Source organism: Siniperca chuatsi, linkage group LG15, assembly GCF_020085105.1.
Source record: "Siniperca chuatsi isolate FFG_IHB_CAS linkage group LG15, ASM2008510v1, whole genome shotgun sequence".
Taxonomy (NCBI): Eukaryota; Metazoa; Chordata; class Actinopteri; order Centrarchiformes; family Sinipercidae; genus Siniperca; species Siniperca chuatsi.
The window spans coordinates 12,556,470-12,573,351 of NC_058056.1; the positions used below are offsets into that span (position 1 = coordinate 12,556,470).

At 41.2% G+C, this 16,882-nt stretch overlaps 1 protein-coding gene across 19 annotated transcripts in view; it reads left to right on the plus strand.

The window, feature by feature from the left end:
* The window catches only part of LOC122861412 (ryanodine receptor 3-like), a 103,949-nt gene that overhangs the window by 61,952 nt on the left and 25,115 nt on the right, over positions 1–16,882 (plus strand). For 12 of the 19 annotated variants that reach the window (XM_044165758.1, XM_044165766.1, XM_044165759.1 and 9 more), the window contains 24 exons: positions 4,246–4,519; positions 4,711–4,825; positions 5,475–5,628; positions 6,404–6,507; positions 6,659–6,794; positions 7,092–7,278; positions 7,445–7,553; positions 7,639–7,759; positions 8,334–8,503; positions 9,337–9,557; positions 9,848–9,938; positions 10,857–10,997; positions 11,599–11,762; positions 11,908–11,986; positions 12,507–12,596; positions 12,710–12,856; positions 14,224–14,286; positions 14,453–14,528; positions 14,780–14,903; positions 15,103–15,218; positions 15,311–15,378; positions 15,480–15,601; positions 15,791–15,840; positions 16,739–16,799. In XM_044165758.1, the coding sequence (XP_044021693.1) occupies positions 4,246–4,519; positions 4,711–4,825; positions 5,475–5,628; positions 6,404–6,507; positions 6,659–6,794; positions 7,092–7,278; positions 7,445–7,553; positions 7,639–7,759; positions 8,334–8,503; positions 9,337–9,557; positions 9,848–9,938; positions 10,857–10,997; positions 11,599–11,762; positions 11,908–11,986; positions 12,507–12,596; positions 12,710–12,856; positions 14,224–14,286; positions 14,453–14,528; positions 14,780–14,903; positions 15,103–15,218; positions 15,311–15,378; positions 15,480–15,601; positions 15,791–15,840; positions 16,739–16,799 (2,983 nt within the window). The remainder of the gene's footprint in view (positions 1–4,245; positions 4,520–4,710; positions 4,826–5,474; positions 5,629–6,403; positions 6,508–6,658; positions 6,795–7,091; positions 7,279–7,444; positions 7,554–7,638; positions 7,760–8,333; positions 8,504–9,336; positions 9,558–9,847; positions 9,939–10,856; positions 10,998–11,598; positions 11,763–11,907; positions 11,987–12,506; positions 12,597–12,709; positions 12,857–14,223; positions 14,287–14,452; positions 14,529–14,779; positions 14,904–15,102; positions 15,219–15,310; positions 15,379–15,479; positions 15,602–15,790; positions 15,841–16,738; positions 16,800–16,882) is intronic. The other 7 variants (XM_044165767.1, XM_044165775.1, XM_044165777.1 and 4 more) reach the window with 1 other exon arrangement.

The following is a 16,882-nucleotide window of genomic DNA, read 5'->3' on the forward strand; positions in this document are numbered from 1 at the left end:
GTTGGTAGCAAATGTTGTTGCTTGATTTGTTTGTCTTTTCTTAGTGGGGATGTTTTCTTTTTTTCCTTTCAGTGGCTTTTACATTGTAGATTAAGACGTAGTGTCTGGCTATATGATTCATCTTCAGCAAGAGTTTCCAAAAACAAGATGTACATCAAGACCAAGAGTTTACAGCCAGTGTCATTAGTTTTGCAGGTATTTGGTCATAAACCGAAGTACTGGACAAATAAAAGTTTTGACTGGATGATGGCACTAGATGAAAAATAAAGGGATTGCTAACGTTATAACCAAACAGTTCTTCGTGAGGGGGGTGTGGGTGTCTGTACCAAATTTCATGGCAATCCATCCAATAGTTATTGAGATATTTCAGAGTGGACCAAAGTGGTAGACCAACTACTGCTAGTTTAGCTTGTTTGTGTTTAGTTTTGTTTGCTTAATATACGTATATTGCATGTTTAGTCACGTTGGAGGTATATTATTTGTAGGTACAGTACTGTATGTGAGAAGTGTATGTGACAGTTGGTATATATAAATAAAATCTTATATAAGGAGAGGGTTTGCCAGGAGGCAGGAGGATAGCACAGAGTGAAGATGACATGATGTATTCTGTACTGTTACTCCAGCTGTAACTTCTCTCGTCACATAATCTTTCTCAGCGAGACCCTGAAGAAACAAAAGGCACCGTCGTCTTTGCCATTATTTCATAGGAATGAAGTAAAAAGAGTGCAGAAGTGGTTTTCCTCCTCTGATGAATGTTTCATCCACCAGAAGCATTTAATGCTCAGACATGATGACTTGCCTGGAAGAAATGTGTTTGTGAGAGCATAGGGGTTGTGTGTGTACTCTCATACCATAAAAACCGCTGGCTTCCATCAATGTAACACTATACTGGTCAGATTTGTTTGTTGGGGTGTAGTGAGGGGGAAGTGCTGGAGGGGTGTATTTAAGAGCAAAAGGGACGGGGGGGACGAACGAGTGTGTTTGATAGTGTGACAGAATGAGTGTCAGATGTTGTGAAGCATCTTGGCTGAGAGGAAGAAATGTCACTTTTCATTTTGGAGCAAGCTGGTGCTTCTGCCCTTTCTCTGACACCCACGCAACTCTCGGCAGCAAGATCAGTTACCGCTGACTGTGACATTCTGCTGGCTCCCCTCCCACCACACAAAACACACACAAACCCTTGCATTGATTGACAGCCTTGTGTCAAATAGTCTTTGGAAAACCAACAGATCCAATCTGACACATGGGGTCTAATCACACAATCACCTAATTACAATACTTTTAAGGAAATCAGTTGTGTATAGATTGCTCCATCTTTTATGGTTCTGAGTTGTTTAATTGATGTCTGTCTCTCCTTTGTGTATTCATACCCCAAGAACAGACTCACAAATATATGTGCACACCCTCACCAACACACCCTATTGATCCAGTTTTAATGGGTAACCTGCATACAAGCTGTCCATACAAATGTCTCCGTTTAACCACAGAAGCAGAATATTGTACTGTAATACTGTACAGAACTATTAATACCTTGTCCACTTCCCCTCCCTTATTCGTTACATAACAGGGCTTCCTCTCCACTCTGCTGAAAATGTGCCTTTTCATGAATGAGCTCACAAACTGTTTTCTTTTCCATAGAATAGAATAAAGTAGGTGGCTGATACACACGTGCGGTCCTATTAGCCTGACTCAAGCCACGCGAAAGACTTTGAAGGAGCTGCCTGTCTTTTTTTGTTCTGTGCCCAAGGTCTTATTTGCATCACTGAGCCAGTTTGGGAATGCAGCCTTTGAATTGCATCTCTTTTTTTTGTGCTCAAGCATGGCTTGTGTGAAAATGGGAGCACCCAGTCAAGTGGAGGCCCTTTTAACATCAGTCTAACAGAGCTTTGTTTTGGGTGTGTGTGTGTGTTAATGTGTGTCTACTTATGCGTTTGTTTAAGGGAGAAGTGTCATAAGGAGCGTCGCTTTGTCTTAGTGTGATCTCAGTTAATGGAAGGAAGGTTACATTATATTTTCCCTTTTAAGGCCAGTGATATGCAGTAAGGATTACAGGGCAATGTAGCGAGCACTTCACAGCTGAAGCAAGTCTTTCTCTGCTATTTTAAAGGCAAATTTTATCTTACTGTTGAAAATGAGAAAATCCTGTGTTGTTCAAACTAATACTATCCCTCATAATTAATAAGTCTGCAATCACACACAGCTGTATTTTCTTTATTACAATCTTCATTATAAGTTCAGGGTAATAATGTCATTTTGAAGATCTCTGAAAGCAGCATAGTGTTTGGGGATACTTAACTATGCAACATTAAAGCTGCAATAATCAATATTTTTATTTTAACAGTTAATGAAATTACTGTGTGTAATATGAATGAGCTCATTTATATTGATGAACCCACAGATAATTATTATCCAACTCTGCAGTTCCCCTCAGCTCTACAGAGCATTTTAGCGTCTTTCAGCTCATTGTTTTGGTTTTATTTCCGAAATCTTAAAAGTTTTGATTCGCTCTCACGGTTTCCAGCAGCAGAAAGGAGCTGTTTTGAGTGAAAAAGTTCTGATAAACCCACTGCACACTATCTGCCCAACACCAAACAACAGCAAGACAAAGTTAGCGACTAGCTGATGAACACAGTGGAGCATTTTACAACAACGCAATCTCTGAAAAGAGTATGGCATGTGTGTAAAGATAAAGGGCCATTCCACTAATCTTACATGTCATGAAATGCATTGCAAGATTCAAAGTTTTGGACTTTTGGACCACTAGTCAGGACATGTCATTGTTTTTGACCATTGTTATTTTTAAATCTGTCTCTTGCAAGTCCACCAACTTGCTTCTTATGCAAAGGCTTTCTATTCCATTGTGTAAAAAAAAAAAAGAGACAAAACTTGAAGAGGCCATATTATGGTTTTGTGGGTTTTCCTTGCCCTTAATTGTGTTGTATAGCATTTTTGTGCATGTTAAAGATCTGAAAAGTCACAAAACCTAAAGTCTGTGCCAAAGGGAGGTCTTCTCTCCCACAGACAACACTACCTGACACCAGCACTGTAGGGGTGGGCAGATAGATACCAAAATATCGATACTACAGATACTACATCTCGTTTTAAAGATCGAAGCTTAGTGCATGTACTCTTTGCTTTTCCCCTGCTATTATTGTGTTGTGTGCACTCAAACAACATATGCGTTGCACGCGTGCAGTGTGCCCTGACTAGGTTAATCTGATGGAGCATCGTTTGGAGCCATTTCACAGCTGTGAATGAAAACTTTGCTAACTGCATGTGTGTATCAAACCTGATGTGTCTATGAAACCGGATATGTGTATCAAACCCGGGTCTCACAAGGGGCAGGTAGAAATTCTGCCACTCAGCTAACCTTACAATGATAGCTAAGCTTTGGCAAATTATTTAGAGGTCATGAAAACATATTCAGATTTAGCCTTATTGATGATGCATTCACATCATAAATCATGACAAACTGCTCTCCCCTACATCAGGGGACATAAGCCTGGCCCTGTATTACTTGGTATCAGATCGAAACCAAATTTTGTGGTATCGCCCACCCCTACCAGCCTGAAACTCCTCATTGGAATTCCACCATCTTGTTCCTTACCTTGGTTACGTAACCAAGGCACACATTTGTCATTGGCAACGAGGCTCTGAGTGTGCCTGTTTCGAGTACAGGTCCGCAGGTGGCTTTACTTATTGCTAAAGTAACCGCTAACTAGAGCTAACCGCAGCTACCGTTAGCTCTGTTAGCCGTGCAGCTAGCGCTATTAGCTAGCTGCACTGAGCACGGAGCCCCGGGGACATCAGAGGGAAAAACAAAAAATATTTTCTCCATAAAATGTGATCCAGTTTCACCAAAATCAGTGAATAAAGTTGCGTATTTTTGTACAATAAGCAGCGAGGCCCCCAGAGAACAGGTTATAGCGGCTCACTGCCCCGCTGCAGGCTTCCGTTGGCCAATCAGAAGAAAGTGGGCTTTTAGGGAGGGGGGCCTTAAAGAGACAGGAGCTAGAACGTCTTGTTTCAGACAGAGGTTGAACTGAGGGTCTGCATAAAGGCAGTATTAGATTAAAAAGGGTTTTTTTGAGCATAGTATGTTAGTTTGTCAAGTTTCTTGATTGTTCCATTTAAAATATGAAAAAAGCAGCTTTGTTTTTAGCAAATACACATAATTGTCATATCATGTCAAGTTCCTTTTAAAAAAGGAAATTATCCGTCGTCTTTACCCAACTTTCTTTCCAGCCAATCTGAAGGAGCTGATCTCTCAGACGATGGTCAGCTGGGCCCAGGAGTGTCACATCCTGGATCCAGAGCTGGTCCGCAAGATGTTCAGCCTACTGAGGAGGCAGTATGACAGCATCGGGGAGCTGCTCCGGGCAATGAGGAAGACTTACACCATCAGTGCTGGCTCGGTCCAGGACACCATCAACCTCCTGGCCTCCCTCGGTCAGATCAGATCTCTGCTGTCTGTTCGTATGGGGAAAGAGGAGGAGAAGCTCATGATTGATGGACTTGGGTAAGTTGTGGTTGCCTCAGAGGAGCTCCACCTGTCTGTGTTTGAGTTATTGACTAAATGTTTATCTTATATACAAATCATCATGTTTCTGGTCTTGCTATCCTTAAATTCATGCTAGTTTGGCACGCAATTGAAATGCAATGTGTTTTTAGTGAATTTTAAGTATCCATTATGTTTCTTTTCCTCTCCAGTGACATCATGAACAACAAAGTGTTCTACCAGCACCCCAACCTAATGAGAATACTGGGCATGCATGAGACTGTTATGGAGGTCATGGTCAATGTGCTCGGAGGAGACAAATCCCAGGTTTAACAACTTCTACCTCTATATTTATCTCTGCTTACACAGGCTGTTAAAGAGGCACCACAGGGTTCACTGCACCACCTTGCAAAGAAAAGACGTTGCTCACTGAGAAAGTTTGTGTTTTAGTCCAGTTTTGCATGTTGTCAATTGTTTGTGAAGAATGGATACAGGGTGAGCGTGCATTAATGAAAACGTGGTCCCAGTAGGTGGGCTTTCTCTTCAGGCTGACAGCATCAGAGTCTGGAAGGGAGGGCAGGAAAGGCAGAGTGAAGCTGGCTAGCTGGCTGGCAGTGTGTGAAGATGTCAGGCCTTTTAGACGTTATTTAGGGCCGAAGACATGTGGGGGACTTTATAGTAAGAAGCCTGGAGAAAGTCAGAACAATAAACTCAGTACCCCAGAATAATGCAGCAACCTCTCCAAAACCACTTGGAATCAAATTATTGGTATCAATATATTGAGTGATAATTCGTTAGCAATGTCTAGACATGAACATAGTCTACTATATTTGTGTTCATAAATATATGAGACTGTTGCCTGAGAAATATTTCAAGACTGTGTACTCTTTTCCGAAGTGCAGCAATCTTGGTTGTGATTTCACTACAATTATCTTGTTTTAAAATCCAACCAGGGAAGATATTTGACCCTACTTAGTCTCTATGTGCCATTCCACAGGAAATTGCCTTCCCCAAGATGGTGGCCAGCTGCTGTCGCTTCCTGTGCTACTTCTGCCGGATCAGCCGTCAGAACCAGAAAGCCATGTTCGACCACCTTAGCTACCTGCTGGAGAATAGCAGCGTGGGCCTAGGTGGGTACACCTCTCTATGTCTCTGTTTGGCTGCTACTCTTACTATTCTCCATCATGCTACTTGGAGATTAGCCAAATGACTACTGATGCTGAGCTACGACATTATTGTTACTGGATGAAAACCACCCGACTTGATCAGGAATCAACCAAAATGTACAGACTGGAGGACATGCTAGAGGATTTTCTTAAAGAAGATGTAGTATGACATACCTGTAAAACCAGCATCTAGGATGGATGAAAGACGAATTCTAAAAACTGCCAGAATTCTCATTAATATGGGTGATACATTGTAATTACCCTTTCGCCATCATAGGACTTGTTCTGCGCCTCTGAGCTCACATATATTAGCCTCGCACCTTAGAAGACGTGTGTAATTGTGATTCTGCACACTGAGAATCTATCAGCAAAGAGAGCGACTCAAGGTTGCTCATTAAACAGGTGACAACAAGCTATGTGACAGTATAAGCAAAAAAAAGTCATCTAAGAATAAAATCTATAATGCTTATTAAAATTCCACAATAAATATACAAGCTATAACCAGAGTATTATAGATGATGTGTTTGTATGCACAGTGCTACATAAACTGGCTCCCATAAACCCTGTGGATCCTAATAGTATAAGTGTCCTTTGCAAATTGGTAGAGGAAACTTTCCTTTAATTCTAATGTTGTTAGAGCTGTTGGCAGATCAGCTGCCACTGATATTTTGTGGATATCAGTGGAAACACCACCCCCTGCTGTTTGCCCAACACTTTATTGATTGGCTTTGTATTGTAGCTTCACCAGCTATGAGGGGCTCCACTCCTCTAGATGTGGCTGCTTCCTCTGTGATGGACAACAACGGCCTGGCTCTGGCACTGGAAGAACCTGATCTGGACAAGGTAAGACTGTAAAGACAATGTCAGTCAAAATCGGGGCATCTTCACATGCATAAAGTAGGAGATACCCAATTTGAAATCACCTAGGATGAATAGATTAAAGCTGGATAAGTATTGATCTAGATGGGATGTTATGTATGTGCTGTACCCGTAGGTGGTCACCTACCTAGCAGGCTGTGGTCTCCAGAGTTGTCCAATGCTCCTGGCTAAAGGTTATCCAGACATCGGCTGGAACCCCATTGAGGGGGAGCGTTACCTTTCCTTCTTGCGGTTTGCTGTCTTTGTCAACGGTATGACTGCATTTACCATCCGGCCTCTCTTTCTTTCTGTCTCTCACTCTCTCATTCTGTTTCTTCTTTTACTGTATCTCTATCTAAACATGTAGAAAAAGGCTAGCAATGGTCCAACTAAGGTTGAAAGACGTTCATTCAGCTGCTTAAGGCAAAGTCTACCTGGAGTTGTTTCCTGAGGCTTAGGGATAGTGTTGTGTTTATGTTAGAGCTACAGAGTGTGCATGTACTGTATATTCTGACATTAATTATGTATTTTCTTGTATGTACTCATATGATTTTATATTTGTGTTCCAGGCGAGAGTGTGGAGGAGAACTCCAGCGTTGTGGTCAAGCTACTCATCCGTCGTCCAGAGTGCTTTGGACCTGCCCTGAGGGGAGAGGGAGGGAACGGCCTGCTGGCTGCCATGAAGGAAGCCATCAAGATCTCTGAGACGCCGGCTTTGGACCTGCCGGGCTCTGTGCATGGAGTCAGCTCTGACGTGTAAGCCATAAAGATCAAGTAAAGCTTATCAAATCAATGCTGAAGATTTACCCTTAAGATTAGCTGCTTATCCCCCTTGCCTTGCATTTGTGCTTTGATGCCATTTAAAAATGTTCTTCCTCATTTCTGTTCCTCCTCAACTCTAATTCACTTTTTCCACTGTTAGGTCTGCTGATGGTGATGATGTGGAGGAGGTGGTACACATGGGCAATGCCATCATGTCCTTCTACTCTGCACTCATTGACCTGTTGGGACGTTGTGCTCCCGAGATGCATGTATGTTTGATAGAAATTGTGAATTTATTTATTGTTTTTCTCCAACAGATTTTTCCCTATTTTCACTTCCTTTTCTCTTCTTCAGCTCATCAACAAGGGGAAAGGTGAAGCTCTGCGTATTCGCGCCATCCTGCGCTCTCTGGTGCCTACTGAAGACCTTGTGGGAATTATCAGCATACCGCTCAAAATGCCCATTACCAACAAAGGTAGTGGTCAGGATGTTCACTATAATAACACACAGCAGCATACTGTACAGCAGAGCTTTACACTTCCATCAGAGGACACATCGTATTCATTTGCATGCTACTACAGGATGTCTAGCTCACGTGAAAGTACAATGGTTACGAAAGTCTGCACATTCAGTGCAAGGCGGAAGGTTATTGATTTCATTTCACTCGCTCATGCCTTTTTAATCACGCTTTACTGCACACTCCCATAGCTCTGAGTAAGCCAAATAATTTCTATAGTGAGCTGTCTTGCTCTATTGATTGATCAGCATTAGCATGGCAAGACTCGCCTCTTAAATTTGCTGCCCAGAGCACTGCCACACAGGCTCTGTCAGCAGGCCAAGAGTGAAGACAGTAAGCCGTGGAGGCTCCAGCATCAGAAAACAGCAGAAAATTCTGCTGCATGCTGCCTAATGAATACACATGACTAACCTAATCAGATAAGACATGCCATTATGTACTGTAGGCTGTTCTCTGTGTATTTCACTACTTCACACCTTTGTGGTTTACTCTTTGTGTTTTGCCTCCCTTTTCCTTTCTAAATCTCTCTCAGATGGGTCGGTGACAGAGCCGGACATGTCGGCCTGCTTCTGTCCAGATCACAAGGCCCCCATGGTGCTGTTTTTGGACAGGGTGTATGGTATTGAGGACCAGAGCTTTCTGCTTCACCTGCTCGAAGTGGGCTTCCTTCCTGACCTGAGGGCTGCTACCTCTCTAGATACGGTAGGTGAAGCTGACAACAACGTGGGAGAGAAGTAATGAATGGCCAGCCTCTGTAACATGAACTTCATCAAGGAAGTTCAGGATCAATAATATTGGGCAACCTTTTATAGTAATGAGGAGCTCCTCATTAAGCCTTGGTTCATGTTTCTCTTTGGTTGATTCATGTAATTGTTCTCTACTCTCATTTATCAACAAAAAGTTTATGGAGTTTTAAGTAGATGAACAGAATCGTTGCTTGCTCAACTCTAAACTCTCACGTCCATAGGGTGTAGACTTTTGGCTAAAATGAATCTATTATTACATAATGTGTTAAAAAGTTTATTTAAAGCACAGCACAAGGGAGAGACAGACATTTTGAGCACCTGGCCTCTAAAGAAGATAGCTATTTTGTGAGCCGGAGTCCCCGTTTGTGTACGATGTGTACAATGCAGTAGTTAGTTTGAGTTAACCTCCATAGATGGCAAGGACAGCCCTTGGTAAAGACTTGAATATCTATGACTTTTTTGCTCTGGAGGTGTAAAGCAAAACAATGTAACTTTTGTTGAACATTGGCCACTGTGACTGCAAGTAACAATTACGGGATGATTGTAAATGAGTAGCCCATAGCAGTAGTAGTAGAAAAGAGTCATAAAGTTAGTGGCCTAAATCAGTAATGTCAGTTACACAGCAATATCTATCTAAAGTTTGCTAACATTTGCTAACATTAGCCACCATAAGCTAGTCATACCAGACCAATTAAGGCTGTAGCAGCAAAAGTTACATCGTGTCGCTTTAAATGAAGTAATGTCACCACTGTCACATGTTGTATGACCTGTGACCCTTTCTTTCTACAGGAGGGTCTTTGTACCACAGAGACGGCCCTGGCCATGAACCGCTACATCGGATCAGCCTTGCTACCCCTCCTCACCCGCTGTGCCCCTCTCTTTGCCGGCACCGAGCACTACGCCACGCTCATCGACTCCACTCTGCACACCATCTACCGCCTTTCCAAGGGCCGTTCACTCACCAAGGCCCAGAGAGATGCCATAGAGGAGTGCCTGCTGGCTATTTGCAAGTGAGGAGAATACCAAACTCTCTATTAGTAGAGTTAAAAGTTTTCTCAAGGTTGTGTGCTTTTTTTTTTTTTTTTTTTTTGTCTAGTGACACAAACACTTGTGGTATCTCAGGTGGCAGGAATAGCAAAGATGAACGGTACATTTTATCTGATTTCTAACAAAACTCTATTATAGCTCAGGGCCTGGTTTCCCTAAATATCCCGAAACAAAAGTGGTCAGAGTCTGAAGATGTTATGGTTAAAGGCAGCCCAGGAGAGCACTCTTATCTCTCTCTCACCTTATTCTGCAGGCACCTTCGTCCCTCCATGCTGCAGCAGCTCCTGCGCCGCCTCGTCTTTGATGTGCCCTTGCTGACTGATTACTGCAAGATGCCTCTCAGAGTGGGCAACAATTTCTTCATTTTTCTCACTTTTTTTAAATGCCTTTGCTATCCTGTATCTTTCCTTTATCTCATTTTGCCTGTTGCTCTGCTTGCATGCCTCAGCTTTAGTTGAATTTGAATTTGATAGGGACGATGCAATTTAACGTAGTTCCAATACAGTGCATGTCACTAGTGTGCTGCACAGAGAGTTTTTAGCTATTGCTAATTTTCAACTCGTCAACTTGTCCCTAGTCGGGCTTTTACATATACAGTGTAATTAAAATATACAGTTTTCAGTATCATTGTTTCCTGTCTGCCTTTTCTTTTTTTTTACTTTTCTTTTCTACATAATCTAACCTTTGTTTTGTCTGTATGGTCACTGCTTGGTAACACTTTACTACCTCACTTTGTTAGATTGCTAGCTCTGGGGTACCAACAGCTCTATTGCAGGTGTACCTTTAATGTACTGGTGCTCACCTCTCTCAGTCACATGCGCACACACAAACACACTCAAAGGTGTACATTTTTAACACACCCATGGTGTTAATCATCTGGTGTGGAAGAAGTGGGCAGCTACAGGAGGGAAAAAAAGGATATGAAGTGTGTGATTACAGGCTTGTTGGCTCCACATCTCCACTCCATCCGTCTGGCCACACGAGAGAAATACTGTAGATGTAATAGATTGTGACTGGCCTGTGAAATGGTGGACACACTTGTTCTATACTTTCATGTACACATTTGTATTTCATTTGTGCTGAGTGTAGGAGAACTAATTTCCTCTGAGGTGTTATTTGCTATGTGTGGCCCAGTGCCAGTGTGTTGTGAGTATGTGTACAGGCTGCATGCTTGTTGCCTGCCAGTTAGTTGTCCTTTTAACTAAATTCTGTATATTTATTACTCTGCTGGTCTTGACCTTTGCTCTATGTGTGTCCTCCAGCTGCTAACCAACCACTATGAGCAGAACTGGAAGTATTACTGCCTCCCGTCGGGCTGGGGCAGCTACGGAACAGCATCCGAGGATGAACTACTGCTCACCAAGAAAATCTTCTGGGGAGTATTTGATTCTCTGTCCCAGAGGGTAAGGGGTCGCTCATATGTTGCACAAAGTTTCATTTCAGGGTCCTTTGCAATTTCATTGTGTCTTCAACATTTCCTGAGACATGGTCATGAACATATATTTGGCAAAAGGCTGACATCTACATCTTGTTTTGCAAGAGCGTGTAATACCACAAAGTGAAAAACGGTTAAATATAAGTCCCCTAATTCATCACAGTCTTGATTAACATCTATGTATGCGAGGGACTCATTGGCACAAATATCTTGAGGTCTGGTCCTGGTGCAGATGGCTCAGCACATCTCTCTAAATGCACACCCATGAAAGGAGGCTGTGCAAAGGGCTGGCCTGAAAACATCAATATCTGGACAGCCATCATTGATCCAAAGCCTCTAGCACGCTGGTTCCTCAGCTTTTAGAATAATTCTTGGTTAACGTCTCTTCTGCTGGCCCCCTGCACTGATAGCCTTTGACTGAAGTGGCTGTATAGCTTTTTTCAAGTCCCACCTTAAATGAACAACACACAAAAACACATTACTACAATTTGCACGATTATACTTAAACAGAATTTTTAAGAGCTAAGTTTTGCATTTACTCTATAGTTTTTTTTCTCTTCACCATGCAGAAATATGACCCAGAGCTATTCAAGATGGCCATGCCTTGCCTCAGTGCAATAGCTGGAGCTTTGCCACCTGACTACGTGGACGCCTCCATTAGTACCACTGTCGAAAAGCCCATTTCTGTAGATGCTCAGGGCAACTTTGACCCCAAACCCATCAATACTGCTAAGTAAGCCATGTTGGAGCCAGGCATTAATAAGATATGTTCTATCAGCCTGACTATCACCTGTGATGGCATGCACAATACATGACTGTACATGACTTCAGTAACATACATTTGCATACACAAGCTAATTGTCACACTCTTTTTCCAGCATTTCTCTTCCAGAGAAGCTTGAGCACTTTGCCAACAAATATGCAGAGCATTCCCATGAGAAATGGTCTGCAGAGAAGGTAAGGCCAAAGATAAGAGCTTTCACCTGGGAAAATGGGGTATTAAATTGCACAGTAATCGACTTGGAATAAGCCACGAGTGTTGTAAGAAAAGGAGAGGACAATGTCTCTCCTTGAAGAAATACTGCACGCAAATTCAGCAGGAAAGCATTTCAGCCATTTCAAAGTGAAAAAAATCAATATTCAGATCAATAATTTGATATTGTTCTTTTACCAATATCACAGCATTGTTTCCTTCCTGCCTCCTTCTTGTTATTACTGAAAGGAATACTCTGGGCATGCTGACAATAATTGTGTTAGTTTCTGTGTAGAAGGCCCCTGTTCTCTTTTGTGCCAACTGCTTAGCCTGCATTGTTTGTCAAAAAATTTAGCAAGAGCTGAGGACAGCAAGAACTGAATGACTCCTTAATGTGTTATGCGAACTTAATCTCTTACCCAGTCTTCCAAATAATAAATCACATCCTTAGGGGACTTAGGGATATCTTTCACCCTTATACATCCCACTGTGCTTGTGCCTCAGGTGCTGCTGGGATGGAAATATGGAGACTGTGTGGATGAGAAGGCCAAGACTCACCCTCAGCTCAGGACCTACAAAGCCCTGACAGAGAAGGTAAAGAATGTTTCATGTGAGATTTGTGAAGAAGATTAACATTGAAAAGATAACCTAAAGATTGAGGCTTCTGGGCTTAGTCCTTGTTCCGCATGTCTGTCTCTGTGCTTCAGGAGAAAGAGATTTACAAATGGCCAATTAGAGAGTCCCTGAAGAGTATGCTGGCAATGGGCTGGAGCATTGACAGGACCAAGGATGGAGAAAGCATGTCTCAACAGAGGGAGAATGAGAAAATGCGAAAGATCTCTCAGGCTTCACAGGTACAGTGCAAAGTATATGACAGCAACAAACACTAACATCAAATGTGCTTGTCCTCCAAAAATGTTAGAGACCATATAAGGTATGTTATGAGTAGAATGTTCACAAAAGTATGTCTTTCTCCAGAAAATTGTCTTTCTCTGGTATAAAGTATGATGATTAACTCATAATTCAATATTTTTAATGCCTGAAAATAAAATATTAATCCTTTATGAGGCAACATTAAATTTTTTTTTGTCTATTACCCCAGTCTCTTAAACAAGCAGGTTTATACATGCCATTAAAATGAGCTAATCATCTAGGCTAGTATGGATTATAAACTGGATTGTTTTAATTATATAAAAGTGGATATAGCTACAATATGAATATTTTTCATATAATTGAATTGTTTGCATTTGTACTACTACCACTTGGAGTGGCAGACGCTGGACCTTTCAACCATTTATCCATTACCATTAGCTAACTATTTCAACTTTCAACTGTTTTTTCCTTACTTTTAGCTTTTTTAACGTTAACTATTTAAACAGTTTTTTCCTTACTTTTAGCTAACTCTTTCAACAGTTTTTTCTTACTTTTTGTAAACTATTTGAAGTTTTTAACCATTACTTCTAGCTAAAAATATCAACTGTTTAATCATTATGTTACGTTAAGATATTTCAACTTTATCGATACTTTTAGCTAACTATTTCTACTGTTTATTCCTTACTTGCTATTCAACAGTTGCTATTTCAACAGTTTTTTCCGTACTTTTAGCTAACTATAAGATTTAACCATTAGCATTACTTCTAGCTAACAATTTCAACTGTTTATCCATATTTTAAAAAACAATTTCAACTGTTTATTCATTATCTTTAGCTAATTATTTCAACTTCTCTGCTTGCTAACTCACAACATGTGGTGTTGTGTGTTACAACTGAATCAGGGTGATGGACAGCTTGCTGGTTATTGTATATATAGTAAAGATTAGCATCACACCAGTTTCTAGTCCTATTTGGCTGTTTACTTTCCTCCTTAACACAAACATGTGGGTATGTTTTTTGTAAGTTATCATAATTTCTTTTTTTTAGTTGAGTTTGGAAATCACTGGTCTAGACTTACAGCTGCTATCTGTTTACATTTTCTTACTTTGAGGACAGTACCACTTGTCAGCAGTTACTGTGTGCAGTTGTAAACATTCAGATCAGACAGTTATTTACTATGGACACAAAGCTGATTTTGTTGCTAATCTCCTTGCATAATAAACTGAAAGCCTGGTGACACAGAATAATCCTTTAACAAATGCTACTAAAGCAGAAAACTTATGTCATCAAAGTGTTGATTTATAACACAGTGTATCTCACTGTAAATCTGCATCTTTTTGAACATTCAGGCAAATGGCTTCAATCCGAGCCCGATAGACACAAGCAATGTTGTTCTATCCAGAGAATTACAGGTGAGTGACCTCACATTTGTTTTGTCGTACTTTTTTTCTTTTTTTATAAAATCAAATGATTTCTCAGTCTGAATACGAGATGAAAAGCAATATTTCCTGAACGTGAATGAGTAACGTGGGCGGGACATGCTCCTCACTGAGATGTACTGTTTGTCTTTGGTCCAAGGGCATGGTGGAGGTGGTGGCTGAAAATTACCATAACATCTGGGCCAAGAAGAAAAAGAGTGACCTTGGAAGTAGAGGTGATTTGCTAATGAAGTCAGTCATAGACGCATATTATATAGAGATACCAGCAAGTGTGTGGGTGGATGTGAAGTGCCACTCAGTTGTTGCAGTGTTTAAATGTGCCTGTGAGCATATGTATGTGTCTGCCTCGCCGATCTTGACTAAATAGGTTCAGCTGAGTGGTACATCCACTTCATGTCACCATCTGCCTTCACACAGGCACACAGTAGAGAACCATTACTTAACACTGGGTTGTCTGTGGTTTCAGGTGGGGGAACACACCCTCTGTTGGTGCCTTACGACACGCTGACAGCCAAGGAGAAGGCCCGTGATCGAGAGAAGGCCCAGGACCTTTTCCGCTTCCTGCAGATCAATGGCTATAGCATCACAAGGTCAACAATTTCAGGATGTCGGTCATATATTATTATGTTGATGTTTATGTCTTGCAGAAACTTTACACTACTTCATAGCTTTTCCATTTGATCATTTCCACTATCAGTGGTCAGTGGAGTCCTTTATCAAATGCTATTAAAAAAAAAAACTTGTGAAATTAAAGTGTTGATTTATAGCTAATATCTTATTGTGTTGCAGAGGTTTGAAGGACTTAGAGCAGGATTCCTCTTCCATGGAGAAGAGGTTTGCTTACAAGTTCCTCAAGAAGCTGCTCAAGTATGTTGACTCAGCTCAGGAGTTCATCGCTCACCTGGGTATGGTAATCTTACAAAGGACCTGACTACAAGACACTTAAAGTAATCGTGTTACTTACGATTAAATATGTGTTTTTATGCTCTCAATCCAGAGGCCATGGCTGCCAGTGGCAAAACAGACAGGTCCCCTCATGAACAAGAAATCAAGTTTTTTGCCAAAGTAAGTATGTGATATAGCTGCCGTACATATATGGATATCTCTTTAAAATTACATTTCCATCAACCTGATCTGATCTTGTCATTGTCGATGTCCTACTTCAGGTTCTCCTTCCTCTCATCGACCAGTACTTCAAGAACCACTCCCTCTACTTCCTCTCCTCCCCCAATAAGAACCTGAGTAGCAGCGGTTATGCCTCCAACAAGGAGAAGGAGATGGTCGCCAGGTACAAAATGAAAATGTTCAGTTTCCTTTACCTACAGCAAAATAGCATGACAATAACTCTTTATCATTCTTTACTTAAAATCCTAAACTCTTACTGTATAATCTTACTTATCTAATCTCTAATCTCTCCAAGAAGTTTCTCATTGTAATTGTCTGATTTCCTTCCTTTGTCTATTCATCACACCTCCAGCCTGTTTTGTAAACTGGCAGCTCTTGTCAGACATAGGATTTCTCTCTTTGGTAAGCTGATTACTACTAACTGGTCAGCAGTGTGTATGTGTGTGTGTGTGTGTGTGTGTGTGTGTGTGTGTGTGTGTGTGTGTGTGTGTGTGTGTGTGTGTGAAAAAAGAGTGCTTGTCATTTTCTCATGTCAAGTGACTTGGTTCTCATGAACTGAAGTGTCTTGCCTTAAGGACTTTATTAACAGTGGCCTAACAAAAAGCAAACCTACGAGCTTATTGGGTGACATATTAGGTACCAAATTCTGTAATCTGTAAAACTGCACTTTTTATTAATTATACATTAAACAAACAAGATATTATGTGTTAATTAGTGAGCTTTAGAGGTGCTAGTAGGCTGATTTTGTTACCTTCAGGCAGAGCCAGACTGGCTATTACTCCCAGTTTCCAGTCTTTATACTAAGCTAGGCTAAGCTTACCGGCTGCTGGGTTTAGCTTCATATTTTTTGTACAGACATGAGAGAGGTATCAATCTTCTCATCTAACTCTTGGCAAGAAAGCAAATATGCATATATCCCAAAATGTTGAACTATTCCTTTAAACAACAGCAACTTGAGTCCCTGACACCAAAATGATGACTGATTATTTAGATTTTGAAGCTTTGATATTTAAATCAATCAATGAATTCATTAGGTTACTTTAACCAGCATGCCCTTAACCACAGTGAATATCCCACATCCAACTGAGGTGGGGAACTAGATATTGATCCACTAACCTTATCTAACTAAACCCGTAACCTACCCATTTGATTGGAAGCTCTTGGGTATGGTACATACACAGACATGAACTCAGTGCTGCTGTGAGAAGCTCAGTTCAGGTCAAGAAAGTCCCCTAAACATGGGTGACAGTGTATATGTTCACATCACATTGATGGCTTTTGTGTTGGTGTTGTCTTGTAGGGAGTGACTCCACTACCATTGTCAGCTGTCTGCATATCCTGGCACACACCCTGGACACCAGGTGAGTACAAATTTGGCAGCACTCAAGACTCACAAGGAACCTGGCACCTTTGCATTTTTCTCCTTGAAATGAAAAGTTGAACT